The sequence below is a fragment of the Oreochromis niloticus genome, linkage group LG7, assembly GCF_001858045.2.
Source record: "Oreochromis niloticus isolate F11D_XX linkage group LG7, O_niloticus_UMD_NMBU, whole genome shotgun sequence".
Lineage (NCBI taxonomy): Eukaryota > Metazoa > Chordata > Actinopteri > Cichliformes > Cichlidae > Oreochromis > Oreochromis niloticus.
This window is the reverse complement of record NC_031972.2, coordinates 64,339,197-64,354,167: the sequence shown is the minus strand read 5'-3', so window position 1 is coordinate 64,354,167 and position 14,971 is coordinate 64,339,197. Positions and strand designations below refer to the sequence as shown.

Below are 14,971 nucleotides of genomic sequence, written 5' to 3'. Positions count from 1 at the left end.
AGGGTAACGAGGGAAGTGTTTGGGGAAGTTTATTTTTTCCTACACACATCGTACAGATATACATATCCTACATAAATTATTCTCATTCAACTTAGTTTTTCTCATTATTCCCCTTGTCATCAATGCCCATGCCCCACAGCTTGAGAACCACTGTATTGATGCACATCTCAGTTAAACCTTCCCAGCAGAATGTGTTTCTTATCTTAAAAAGTCTTTTCTTAAACATGAAAGAAGATGTTATAAAATAGGACATTTTCTACAAAGTCTCACTGTTTTTTCAATAATACATCAACCAATCAACCATGAATGAATAAAGGACAATAATTTTAATAAAATAAAATTAGACTAAATTGCTTCTTTCTCCTTCTATGAAGCACACCACCTCACTGTGGCATTCTGAGTTGAACTTTCATGTCATAAGGTTTGGGATTCATAGTGATGCCAAAGACTGGAGTGAAGTCTGGTTGTCCTGCATCCTCTGGCCAGATGAATTTAAACTTGTGCAGCAGAGTCACCATCATGAGGAAGAGCTCCATACGAGCCAGACCCTCTCCGAGACATGTCCGAGGACCTGAGGTATTACAAGACACTTCAAAGTTATCAAAAACAATCAAAACGAGTAACAATCAAAAACAAACAGATTTAACCAAGATCCCTGGTACTGTGGGAACAGGGGCATGTCCATATGTGGATTCATAGTTTTCTTATGTTTTTGGTCTGCTAACTACAGCATATTTTACATGCTATAAAAGACAAAAAGGAAAAAAAGCCTTGATATTTTTCTGTGGTCCATCCTCAGCTTCTTTGACACAGTGACATCTGCTCTGACGCGTCTACCTATGATTAAGTCTCACAAGTGTTAACTTTATTTTGATACCAAGATATTTTACACCAAGTTTGTAATCATAGAGAAATAATCAATTAATTTTGGGCATGTATGTTTCAAGCAGGGTTTAAAGGTTAATCGGCCCTGTCTGTGTCACTCAGTGTGTTTGTGGTCGTTTACCTGCAGAGAAAGGCATGAAGGCCTCTGGTTTAACAAACTCTCCTTTGACATCGAGGAAGTTTTCAGGGTTGAATTCATGAGGGAATTTCCACTGTCCCTCCTCGTTGAGGACTGAGGTCAGATTTTCGATGATCGCTGTACCCTGAGAAGAAAACAAATGCAAAGACAAGTCCACTAAGGATGCTCTTGACTTTATTGTATCTAATGTTAAAAATGATTTAATCAGTTGTCCCTTACCTTGGGAATGGAATATCCCATGAGCTCTGTGTCTCTGTTGGTGCAGTGGAAGACACTGAGAGGAACAGTGTTGGCAATTCTCTGTATTTCATGAATCACAGCCTGGATGAAGAGATTATCTGTTCTTTATCTTAGTCTGAGCAGAGACCTTTTCTATTCAGAGGGCTCCTTTCACTGTTACTTAATATGGAACTGATCTGAACCTGAACACAGTAAGAAATCCTGATAAAAAGCCATATCAGTCTAATTTTCTCATTAACCTGCAATCGCATGAAAACTACTTTGTCTGCACACACAAGTGTTCTACAAGAACAACACCCAGTGGAGTTTGTCCAAGTACTCCATGTGTTTTTTATCATACAGCAGCATTACTAGATTTTATGCGTTATGTTAAAACATGATGTTTGCATAAATAATGTTCCTTCTAATACTCATTACAAATAACTATTCAAAGCATGGAAAAGGTTATGATGATACTCCTTTACCATGAAATGCTTCTTTTATTTTCAGTAGATCAAGTCTACATCAAGTCAGACCAATTCCTTCAGTAAAAGCAGAGCTGCCATTGCTGAATGGATTTCCTGAATGATGCTGTTTAAGTGCATCTTCTAATTAGTTTTGTAGTTTTAAGATTTTGGATCTGTTGCCAAGACAACCAGACCATGAAAGAACCAAAAGATTCAGCATGACACCGATTTGACAACATTATAATTCAGCTAAAATGCTGGAATTTGTGCTTACTGTCTCCATCTCAACCTATCTCTAACATCCTTCCCATCCAACCCTCTGCATGTCCTTCTTCACTATTTCCATGAGCCTTCTCTGTGGTCTTCCTCTTTTCCTGCCTGCCAGCTCCATCTTTCCTATCCTTTGTCCAAATTATCCACAGAGGAGGGATGTACATGTGTACAGCAAACCATCTCAACATTGCATCTCTAACTTTGTCTCCAAACTGATCAACGTGAGCTGTCCTTCTGATATACTCATTTCTAATGTTTACCATCATAGTCACTCCAGAGCATACCTCTGCTCTGCAGGCTCTTTCCACATGTTCCCTACTCTCACTATAGATCACAATGTTATCTACAAACATTATAGTTCACAGAGACTCCTGCCTGATCTCATCTGTCATTGTAAACAAAGGGTCCAATCCTGATGTAATTCCAGCCTCAACTTGAACTCATTTTCAAATCCTGCTATATTCCTGATCACTGTCTTGCTGTCCTCGTCCATGTCTTACACTATTCTAATATATTTTGTATCCATTCCTGACTTCCTCATCCAGTACCACAGTTCCTCTCTTGGCATCCTATCATATGATTTCCCTAGATCTATGAAGACCCAGTGCAACTCGTCTAAATAGAGGACAACTGTAAGGAGCAAGATCTCTAACATATACAGTACCTGAGTGTAAGGCATCTTGTGTCTGTCCTCAAAACTGGCCCGATCTTTCCCTTGCAATACTTGATCTATCTCTTGCTGACATTTTTCTGTGTAAGAGAGATAACATCACACATTAACATCCACATCCGCTTCCATCCATCCATACATCCATCTTCTTCCGCTTATCTGGGGCCGGGTTGCGGGGGCAGCAGCCCAAGCAGAGAAGCCCAACTTATTGCCGGCTATGAGGACCAAGCTCTTACAACGGTTGTATAAGGATGGAATGGCCCATAGCAATGGGTCAGACACCCCACAGGACACCTGAGGGACACGGTCGAATGCCTTCTCCAAGTCCACAAAACACATATAGACTGGTTGGGCAAACTCCCATGTGCCCTCAAGTATCCTTGACAGTGTGGGAATAAAGAAAATATTTTACTGCTACATATAGTTTTCAGCATTAACATTGCATTAACATGCGTAGTAAAGCCACCAGCATTATATTAAAACTTTTATTGAAGGGGCAGCTATAATAATTTTATACACACATTGCAAATGTGCTCATGAAGAGTTAGTGCTCAGTCTATTTAAGGTCTTAAGCTTCGTTCGGCGCAATGTCCGGACGATATATTGTGTAAGTGACTTGGAACAACAGAAAGGTAATGCCTACACGCTTACAAACACAAAGGATTATAGAAGATAGTTAGGCCAAAGGCCTGGAATTCATTTAGCTTCTAACTGCATTTGAGTTTGCTCAGCAACAGCTGACAGAAGACGAATCAAGAAAATTATAAGTCCATCGGGAGGGAGAAAAGAGGAACTTCTCTGTCTGTATTTTAGCTTGTTCAGTGAAGCATTACTTGTAATTGACGCATGAAGGGGCGGAACCCTGATATAGTAAAAGCATTTTGAAGTGTATTTTTGGGTGGAGATCTATGCTGATTGTGTTGCAGTATTCATCTCCCCGCGCGTGTGTTCAATAAAATCATTGTTTGACCAAACTCTTCTGGACCATTGTTGTTTTGTTCTCATCTTCAATATTTTTGAATTCGGAACAACAGCTTACATAACATGATAACACTGTATTTTGTAAGTAGTAATTTAGGGCTCAAAAGAAAGATGAAAATGCAGGATTAAGCAGGTCTCCTTTTGGCCCCACCTACATTTTTTATAAGCTGTGTTTCAATTTAGATTCTGTTATGTGAAGGCTAAAGCACAAGTCATAGAATTCAATGACAAATAACCATAATATGCATTATTTACATGTGCAGGTTTACCTTGTATGTGTGGGTAGTTCATAAGGTAAAGAAAACCAGTAAGTAGGGTGTTGGAGGTGGTGTCAGTCCCAGCAACATAAAGATCTAAAGAGTACATAATGAGCTGGTCATCTGAAAATGAAGACCTGTCATTGCCTCTCTACAAAAAAGGGGAACAATTATTGTAAGACAAAAGTCTTAACCTGTTACTGGAAATTAATTAAAAATTGTAAAATAAAAACAAAAACATTTCTGTGAAGTATTTAGGCATTTCCTTTTAGAAAGCAGGATTAAATTAATCTGATTTTAAATATGCCTAATACATATGTAAATAGAATATGAAAAACAGATCTGTTTCTTTTACACTCGTATACCTTCTCCAGTTCATCCAAATAGCAGTCAATAAAATCTCGTGGCTCTCCAGGGACTCTGGTCGTCTTGTGCTCATTGATTAAATCAATTGTAATATTCCTACAAGTCTAAAGAGCAAACAAAATTATTCACAGTTTGAAATAATTTTACTTCTTCCTGCTGTTAAAGTGAAAATTAAAATTACCTCCATATTCTGAAAGGCCTTTTGGAAGGGCAGTGGCAGGTTACGAATTATAGGAAAAGAGTCATAGAGCTGAAAGGAAAGACAAGCGGGGTAATTTGTTTAAATATCATCAGACCGGACCAATCCTGGTTTTCCTTTTTTGTTGGTTCTACTTATCAAATTAACATGCTAACATGCTAAAGCTAGATGTCACAAAAACATCTGCATGTTAGTTTTGTTACAGGTGGAATTGTTGCAGTAAAATCTCCGCCTTAATGATATTCCTGAGGAAACTTTGTTACCTCAGAAACATGCTTTTACTCACCATAGCCCACGGTCCATTGGCCATCTTGGTATTCTCAGTAAAGCACTGAACAATCTGTTTGATTAGCACATCATCATACTCGTAGCGTCTAGCAAACAGAACCTGGCAGATGATGTTGGAGGCAGCATTGTGAAACATGACTCGTGGACTCATGGTTTTACCTGATAATGTAACAGCACAGCATTGTAAAACAACACAAAAGAACATTACGGAAACAACGGCACAGCACAAAATTCAGTTATGTCGACCAACGCTTACCAACGCTCTCCTCCAGCGTACTAACAAGATATTTTATCTCTTCGTGAATCCTGTCCTCCATCGAGTTCTTCCCCAGACCAAAGTTCCTCAAAGTCATCAGAGCAAAGCGACGATGTTCCCTCCAACTAGAGCCATAATCGACCATAATGACCCCTACAACAGAATTAGAAACACAAAGAAGGGAAGGACGTAAGGATCATCATTACTCTACTTTCTGGCTTATTTCATTTTTTATTTAGATTTTATTCAATACAGCTCGATATACCAGAATCTCACTGGAGTTTCACTGCAGTCATCAGCATGCATGCTAGCATCTCTAGCATGCATACTACAATTAAATTATTGATTTAACCGTGAACCGTAGTGCAATTCCAGGATAACTACGAGGATCTTAAAATAAGCAAAACAGGTCAACTGATAGAAGCTGCTCTGGGAATGTTAGACTCTGGTTAAACATGCAGGCAAGTGCAATAAACTCTTACTTCCGGCGCCGCTCCGAGCTGGCAGCCAGTATCAGCAGCTCCGACCTGACCGAGTCCTTTTTTCTCTTTAATATATGTTTCTCTGTTGTTTTGTGTTTATTGTTTTTGTTTTTCTATTGTGGACTGCTGTCCCCCACAATGGAGCTCAGAATTCTATGGACGATGGTGTTCTTTATTACATTTTTTACGGCGTCTTTGTCCGGAGAGCGCGTGGAGGTCCGACCTCCCATTGTTTACAGCAGGGATCAGCTGTTAGCCCTCGGAGCCTCCGCTGCCCTGCCTACCGCCGAGCAAGCCAACATCCCCCGCGAGGTGAGGAGGAAGAGACGCGGTACTCGGGCCGGGATCGGGCGTTGCAGTAAAGTTAGGAGGTACCAGCCAGCGATTCCATCTATTATTATGGGGAATGTGAGATCTCTCCCCAATAAAGTAGACGAACTGGCGGCTCTTACCCGACATCAGAGGAGCTACAGGGAGTGCAGCCTGATGTGCTTCACAGAGTCGTGGCTAACTGCGCTAACTCCGGACTCACACATAAACATGGATGGTTTTCATCTGAGCCGGGCTGACAGAACAACAGAGAGTGGTAAGAAGAGAGGAGGGGGTCGGCTGTGTTTGTGAACGATAGATGGTGTAACTCTGGGCATTTATCTATCAAAGAGACGCTATGCTGTAAGGACATCGAGCTGCTAGCGGTTAGCATGAGACCGTACTATCTACCGCGAGAGTTCACACACGTGATTATGATAGCTGTGTATGTCCCGCCCTCTGCTAGCGCTGCAGCAGCCTGTGAGGTCCTGCACACTGTAACCAGCAGACTCCAAACACAGCACCCTCAGGCCCTTTTCCTGATCTCTGGGGACTTTAATCACATCTCCCTGTCCTCCACTCTCCCCACCTTCACCCAGTATGTCACCTGCCACACCAGAGACAATAAAACATTGGACTTATTGTATGCCAACACCAAGGAGGCATACAGCTCATCACCTCTCCCTCCCCTGGGGGGCTCAGATCACAATCTGGTTCATCTCCAGCCTGTGTATAAACCTCTAGTACAAAGAGAACCAGTTGTGAAACGCACAGTAAGGAAATGGTCGGCAGAGACTGAAGAGGCCCTGAGGGACTGTTTCTGTTCTACTGTGTGGGACAACCTCTGCAGCCCCCTGGAGGATGACCTCAACAGCATCACAGACTGCATTATGGATTACATGAACTTCTGTGTGGACAACACCGTACCCATCAAGAAGGTACGGTGTTTTTCTAACAACAAGCCATGGATAAATCCTGAAATTAAGGCTCTCCTCAAGGAGAAGAAGAGAGTCTTTAGATCTGGAGACAAACAGGAGCTGCGAGTTGTTCAGAAGAAGCTGAAATGGAAGATAAGGCAGGGAAAGGAAAACTACAGGAGGAAGATGGAAGAGCAGCTGCAACAGGACAACATCAGAGGGGTTTGGAACAGCCTGAAGACAATCTCAGGACAAAAACCAACCCCCCAGGCTGCAGGAGACTTGGGGTGGGTGAATGACCTAAATAAATATTTTAATAGGTTTGATCAACCACCCACCCCTCCCACAGCATCGTCCCCCCTGCTGCAATCTCCTTCATCTTCAGGGACTGCCTGTCCTTCATCTCAGGACTGCACACCTCTCAGCTTCACACCTCCCAGCTCCCAGTCATTACACCCACCCCCGGCTTCTGTGGACTCCAACCTACACACCCCTCCCCCAAAATCCACTCTTTCTATCTCAGCACTTCAAGTGAGGAATGAGCTTTGCAAGATCAAGGTGCGGAAGGCTGCAGGTCCAGATGGCATCAGCTCCAGGCTCCTGAGGTGCTGCGCAGGTGAACTGTGTGGCATCCTAGGATATCTGTTCAACCTGAGCCTGTCACTTCACAGCTGTGGAAGACCTGCTGTGTGGTACCGGTACCAAAGACCTCCCATCCCAAGGACCTCAGCAGCTACAGGCCGGTAGCCCTGACATCGCATCTGATGAAGACCCTCGAGAGGTTGGTTCTAAACCATCTGCGCCCCCTGGTGAGGTCTTCATTGGATCCACTACAGTTTGCTTACCAGCCTGGCATTGGGGTGGAGGACGCCATCATCTACCTCCTGCACCGAGCTCTGACTCACCTGGAGAAGCCTGGAAGCACTGTGAGGATCATGTTCTTTGATTTCTCCAGTGCTTTCAACACCATCCAGCCACGACTTCTGAGAGACAAGCTGGAGCTATCGGGAGTGGACCACCACATGTCCCAGTGGATACTGGACTACCTCACAGAACGTCCACAGTATGTGAGGTCACAGGGCTGTGTCTCTGACATGCTGGTCTGTAGTACGGGGGCCCCACAGGGAACTGTGCTGGCACCGTTCCTCTTCACCCTCTACACTGCAGACTTCTCCATCAACTCTCCACGCTGCCACCTGCAGAAGTTCTCTGACGACTCTGCCATAGTCGGCCTCATCACAGGTGAGGACGACTCAGAGTACAGACAGTGGACTCTGGACTTTGTAGACTGGTGTCAGCAGAACCACCTGCTGATCAACGCCGGGAAAACCAAGGAGTTGGTGGTGGACTTCTGGAGACGCAGACCCACCACACTGACACCGGTGAACATCCAGGGAGTGGACATTGAGATAGTGGACTCTTATAGGTACCTGGGTGTTCACCTGAATAATAAACTGGACTGTAGCCACAACACTGATGCTCTTTACAGGAAGGGTCAGAGCAGACTCTACCTGCTGAGGCGGCTGAGGTCATTTGGAGACCTTCTATGACTCTGTGGTGGCATCTGTCATTTTTTACAATGTTGTATGTTGGAGCAGCGGTTTATCGGCAGCTGAGAGGAAGAGGTTGGATAAACTCATCAGGAAGGCCAGCTCTGTTCTGGGATGCACCCTGGACCCAGTGCAGGTGGTGGGAGACAGAAGGACTCTGGCCAAAATAACATCTCTGATGGACAGAGTCTCCCACCCCACGCATGGAAATGTTGCTGAACTGCAGAGCTCCTTCAGTGACAGACTGCTGCATCCTCGATGCATGAAGGAGCGTTTCCGCAGGTCCTTCCTCCCTGCAGCTGTCAGACTGTACAATCAGAACTGCTCCCAACAAACATAGATGTTTACATCTGCGCTGTAACTGCAATAAGTTAATCAACCGATTCGCACTACAACCTGGTTTGCCTCTTATCTGTAGTTATTTTTATTTAATTTAATAACTGTACAGTACTCTCTGTATATAGTAACCATTGTCCTTAATGTAAATATGTAAGAAAAATTGTGTATGTTTCTGTTCTGTGTCCTGTGTACTGTTTGTTTGTATATGTGTCTTTTTGGCTGCTGTTACAACCAAATTTCCCCTTGTGGGACAATTAAAGGATTATTCTATTCTATTCTATTCTATTCTATTCTAATAAAAACATTGCATTGCCTGAACATGTGAAGCAAGTCATTTTTTAACCAGCTTGTTTCAAAGAACATGAACCAAAGTGGTTTGAAAACTTAGATCATCTTAGATTCTTCTTATAATTTAGATTCCTATTTGCTATTTTTAAAAAATGTGTTTGTAGTTTTTTGTATGATGGATGAAAGTTATTAGTAATAATGCAGCTTGTTGTATTTTTTTATTGTACATCAATTTATTTGCAATGTTTTGTGTCTGTTTTGCCACCATGATTATTTCTAAAATAATAAATGTTTTCTCTTTTGTATGCACCAAATAATAACACACTAAAACCTCCAACATTAGAATCCAGAAAGAAATAGAAAGACTTTGTTTGGGTTTTTTTGGTTTTTTGTTATGTTATGTTTTTGATAGATAACATCTGTTCTACCTTTATTCTTGGTGACATCATTAATAAACAAGTCTTGGGGTCGTCCAGCAAAATCAGCAGCCTTAGTCACCATAGCTTCCTTTATGGCCTTCAGCCCATTGATGACTACAGCTGGTTTCTGGCCAATGTAAATACTGTAGACATCTCCATAAGACTTCCTCAGCTGGGAGGAAACAAAGTAACATGTCAGTGTTACTGTGTTAAATTCATTTACACATATTCAGATGAACATTTCTTTCTAAAGGACTTAAACATATTTACCAAATTATTTAAGTTCAGTGTTTACTGACCTTCAGGGTAAGTACCATACAAGTTTATATATGCAAAAGTTAACAGTCATGAGATAAAAGGAACTGTACTGGTAACTAGAAAGCTGTTTATTGCATGTTTAGCGTGCATGTTGTTTCTGCAAATTTGTAACTTCAAAGTACATTAACAAAATGATAATACACCACAACCCTTAGTTTACCACAGAGATTAGCTGATATGCAATGTTACTCAACATTCCTGCTGAGTCGTTATAGTGTAAGATTTATGGATTTCAAATGATTTCATTTACCAGTCACAGCTGTTTCATGGTTTCATATATTCAACAGTAAAAAAAACCAAACTCTTGAATCTGTTAATTTCAGGAAAATCACAATAATGTCAATTTATGTGTGAGTTTTAGTATCTAAACATTTAGAGCCATTTAATACTAATAATAAATCCATTAGTGGGATAAGAATATGACATTAAAACACATTTCATTGCAAGGTTTTTCTTACCCTCTCAAAGTCCTTTAAAGGGTTCTCCAAACTCAGCTGCAAAATGGTTCCCAGTATGGGGAAGACTGGGGGTCCTGGTGGGAAGTTCTTTGGCCTTTTTGATTTGAGCTGAAGGATGATAAAGAAAATGCAGATCCACAGCAGGATAATTGAAACAAACATGGTAATATGAGTTGGACTGCACTGAGAGGAGTAGCTGGCTGACCTGATTATAAATGGGTAACTCAGCCTGTCCTCTTCCAGCTGTTTACCCTTTGCTCTATGTGAAAGGTTAGTCACAACTTTGAAAGAACAGAACACATTGCTCAACCACTTTTAGCATTCAGAAGCTAGTGGTGTCTATTCAATGCCTTGTGTTGGGTCTGCGCTACAGCAGGCCCGCTAGTTCAGACTTATTCCCGTGAAGAAAGCAAGACAGAACAGCGATCGATCGGTTTTCACATGCTATAGCAAGGGGAGCATCTCAGAGCAGCCCTTCTGCCCTTGATCTCAGATGACTCCAAAGAACCAGCCCCCGCTTGCAGCCTTTTATTGTGTGACACACAGTTTACACAAACACCCATTGTAAACCCCCCCCTATGGTCACAAAAGGTTAAAACACTGCGTGTGTGTGTGTGTGTGCATGTGCGAGCATGTGTGTGTGTGTGTGTTGATGGGGGTGCGTTTGTGTGACTTCCTGCTGAGGATGTGCCTACAGTTACACTATAGCCCCCCTCACCATTCAACAGGCTGGAGAGGGGAACAGAAACAGAAGAATGTCTTTGATCCTACAGCTTGAACGAAGACTTACAAATTTAAGTACAATAATGGCAACATTTAACAAATTCAACCTAACACCTTGTTCTCCACTTATTTGTTATTTTTCTTTGTACTGGAATGGCAAACTTTGGTAGCCTAAGAGCACTGCAGTGTGTGTTGGGTTTGATCGATACAGATGATGGAGTATTATAGGGGTAAAGAGAATGGTCTAATTTCTCAGAGGTAGTACATGAAAGAAAACTGTGAAAAACCATTAAGAACATGCTGAAATGTTTGAAAAGAATCTTGAAGAATTCTGTAAGATGTTTAAAGTCAGGACATTTGCTACTGCCCTCACCATGTGCTTTACAGACCGACAGTGAGCTAAACAAATGTCCAATAAAGCACCTGAGACTGGAGCAACGTTTGAGGTAGTTTACTGGTACTTGTTAAACTGTAAGCAAACAGACATAAAGATAAAGAGATAAAAGACAATTTCAGTGTAATTACATAAATTATGGACTAACACAAGTTCACAACAGTTGCACACCTTATTCAATATATGGCAGGGGCGATTCTAGGATCAGAGCTTTGGGGGTGCTGAGCACCCAGAGAGCTGCCCAGCCAGGCAAGATAAACTTTACACGTCACGATGAGACTTCTTCCCCATCTCTGTCAGTCCCTGCATCCTTAAATGTCTCCAGTTGTACCGAGTTCCCTCTGACTGTCTCCTTGGTGCATTTAAACCCCTGTTCCTCCCTGTCCTCATCATCTGTTGTCTTCATCTCCGCTATCAGTCATCATAATTTTACCATCTCTGTGCAAGTCTGCAAATTTCTTTATTAAATCATAAGATTCTTAAATTCATCAAGTCTCTCTCTGCCTGGGTCCTCGTCTCAAAACATGACATCACTGTTTTGTATATTTTAACACAATTTAATCCCCACATCTGTGAAAGAAAAGCAAAACACTTTTTTGAGAAGTCTGTAACAAAACCATCAAATCTGATAAAGGTTATTTAAATGATGCTCATAGTGAGTAAGAAGTAAACTGAGTGCATGTTTTGGACAGAGATTCACTTTTAATGTGTATGTATAATATAATACAGATACATAAAAAACACTCCCAAAACAGAATAAATTATTAGAATAGAATAGAATAGAATTCAACTTTATTGTCATTGCACATGTCACAGGTACAGGGCAACGAAATGCAGTTTGCATCCATCCAGAAAGTGCTTTAGCCGTGATATAGATATATTACAATATAAATTAGCAATAATAGAGATGTGTAAGTATATTACAGAAATGGGTCTATTATGGTATGTTATAATGTACACAGTGTGAAGTATGTTATGAATATTCTATAACTATAAGTATGTACAGGCTGTAGTGAGTACAAGCTATGTACAGGATATGAACAGGATATAAATATGAAATAAAAACTATACAGAAATCTGAGATATACAGTTATACAGAAATGTGAACTATGCAAGTTATAAACAGTTGTGGGATTAAAAATTATCGTATGTACAGAATGATTATCTACACAGAACTATACAGTAGTGGTAAAGTGCTAGTGGTTGTGGGTGTGTGTATGTTCAGTCCATGAGTTTAACGTGGGTCAGATGTCAGGAGGCAGAGTTCAGGAGTCTGACAGCTGTGGGGAAGAAGCTGTTCCGGTACCTGGTGGTCTTAGTCCGGAGGCTCCTGTAGCGCCTCCCAGAGGGCAGGAGGGTGAAGAGTCTATGTGATGGGTGACTGGGGTCTTTGATGATTTTCCCAGCCCTTTTCAGACACCGCTTCCTGTAGATGTCCTTTATGGCAGGAAGTGGTGCTCCGGCGATGCGCTGGGCAGTTTTCACGACCCTCTGCAACGCCTTCCGGTCCGAGGCAGAGCAGTTCCCGTACCAGACTGTTATACAGTTGGTCAGGATGCTCTCGATGGTGCAGCGATAGAAGTTCACCAGGATGTCTGAGGACAGGTGGTTCTTCCTCAGAGTCCTCAAGAAGAAGAGGCGCTGGTGAGCCTTCTTGACCAGCTTGGAGCAGTTGGTCGTCCAGGTGAGATCCTCGGAGATGTGGACTCCCAGGAACTTGAAGCTGCTCACACGCTCCACAGCCGTCCCCTTAATGTGGATGGGTGGATGTGGGTCAGCATTCCTCCTGTAGTCCACGATGAGCTCCTTAGTCTTCTCAGTGTTAAGCAGCAGGTTGTTTGTGTCGCACCACTCAGCCAGACGATCCACCTCCTCCCTGTAGGCGGCCTCGTCGTTGTCACTGATGAGGCCAATCACCGTGGTGTCATCTGCAAACTTAATGATGGTGTTGGAACCATCAGCAGGTCTGCAGTCGTGGGTGGGTGAAATATTAATAAAAAACTATAAAAATGGAGGCAAATGGAGGCAACTTTGCCTGTGGTAGAATGTATACAATGTATGAAAAAATCTTTACTGCAGATACTAATTTAACTAATTTTATAATACTAATTTTGTGTTGTAAGATTTATGAGTTTCATGCTTTCATAGTGGTACTTGGGAGAGCTTGACATTTTTCTCAGGTGGTACACACTGTAAAAAGTTTGAGAAACACTGATAAGTGTTTCTCTGCCGCATAAGTCTGTATGCGGCAGTCAAACTGGACAGTCCAAAAGTTAGCCTACCTATTACTGGCTGAGGTTTTAGTAGAGTTGTGGCTGAACCACATAAAAATATATCATTAATTTTAATCTCCCCAATCAATGATAATGTTATGTTGGAATGTTGTTAAAGAGGGTCAAAAATGTTTCAACCCAGTTTGTTTTGCAGATTCTGTATAGCAGCTTTAATATAGGGAGGAAAAAACTTCCAGACTGTGTGAGTAAAATCAGGTTTTTTCTCTTTGTCAGTTTAACAGTTTCTGTTGTGCCTGTCACTGTTCCCTGTCTGTTTTCTTACCTGGTTCTTCCTGACCTAGTACTTTCTCCACACGTTCCCCTCTTTACTCTCTCCCTCTTTGGACTGACAATCCATCCTTATATCCATTATCAACCTGGCTGTCTCTCTGTACACACACACACACACACACACACACACACACACACAACAGGAGTTATAAGGTTAATGGGCATTCAGTCAGTTAGCTAGTTAGTATCCATTTCAAACAGGACAGTGGTAACAACAGCAGGCTACGGACAATTTTAAGTTTTAGATTTTAAATAGGCTGTATACATTTCAATGGGAGCAACAGGACGGTCAAATGTCGCTGAATTTACTACAGAGTAGGACGGATTGTAGGGTAGCAAACATCATTGGAAAACACGTTTTCAACACTGCAGGTTACCTGGTGTAAGGTTTTTCAGCTAAAAAGAAACATGACTCCTATCTAACTACATAAAGAGTAACTGAAGGTTAAATGCTGCTAATATGTCCTGTTTTAATCCAGGCACTCCACCTCCGCTCCGCTGCGTCTCAGCTACCATCGCTCTGGCAGCAACGACCCTAGAGCCAGAGTGGGGGGGGGAGCTGGAACAAACCATTTTGGGAGGGGGAGGGGGAGGGGTTATCTATACTTTTGTTGTTAAAATGTTCCGTCTCAACCAAGTACTGTATGCTTTTTATATTTTTAGTAGTGTGTCACACAAACAGCAAATATTGTCAAAAAAAAGTAAGAAATCTTTGGGGGTGCTTTGATTCATTTTTGGGGGTGCTGAAGCACCCCCAAAAATGGGCTAAAATCGCCCCTGATATATGGTCAAGTAAAGTAACTCTGCAAGGTTGGGAAGGCATTTAATAGTGACATAGTTACTTCTGACTGGATATTACCATCTGTCTCACTAACCCTAATCATGAGACAATTAAATTACAAGAAAATAACAATCTGTGAATCGTGAAATCATCAGAAAACTGTCCAGCTGAAACATAGTTACAGATTGTACAAACTCAACACCAAAAAAAGAGGTCTGCCTCTTTACACTGCTGTGTGCCAGAAAAAGAAAATTGCGGATCTGTTCTATATGCAGAAGTTTAAATTACTTTACTGGGACCAGTATACTCTCAGCCTGGCATCTATAAGATGCCAAATCCAGAAACAACATATATACCCTACACAAACAAGAAGAATGACCTCTGACACAGGTCTCAGGAACAGTCTCTGTTCACCATTTCTGATAATCT

The 14,971-nt window shown here is 41.8% G+C and overlaps 1 protein-coding gene and 1 long non-coding RNA gene across 3 annotated transcripts; both read right to left on the bottom strand.

Annotated features, from left to right (window-relative positions):
- Positions 1–4: 4 nt before the first annotated feature.
- On the bottom strand, positions 5–10,578 carry LOC100707188 (cytochrome P450 2D15). 2 transcript variants are annotated; one of them, XM_025909315.1, is made up of 12 exons: positions 10,286–10,578; positions 10,081–10,188; positions 9,314–9,476; positions 5,001–5,153; positions 4,743–4,903; positions 4,439–4,507; positions 4,257–4,361; positions 3,904–4,042; positions 2,648–2,733; positions 1,244–1,345; positions 1,007–1,148; positions 5–571 (listed from the first exon to the last, which is right to left on the bottom strand). In XM_025909315.1, the coding sequence occupies exons 3-12, from the start codon at positions 9,384–9,386 to the stop codon at positions 384–386; spliced, it is 1,218 nt and encodes a 405-aa protein (XP_025765100.1). In that variant the 5' UTR covers positions 9,387–9,476; positions 10,081–10,188; positions 10,286–10,578; the 3' UTR covers positions 5–383. The 2 variants fall into 2 exon arrangements, with proteins under 2 accessions (XP_025765100.1, XP_005471235.1); XM_005471178.4 differs by lacking the exon at positions 10,286–10,578 and having other exon boundaries at positions 10,081–10,279.
- A 2,526-nt stretch (positions 10,579–13,104) lies between these two features.
- On the bottom strand, positions 13,105–14,173 carry LOC109202964 (uncharacterized). Its single transcript, XR_003221136.1, has 3 exons — positions 14,139–14,173; positions 13,754–13,859; positions 13,105–13,163 (listed from the first exon to the last, which is right to left on the bottom strand). It is a non-coding gene; the product is annotated as an uncharacterized LOC109202964 (long non-coding RNA).
- Positions 14,174–14,971: the final 798 nt, after the last annotated feature.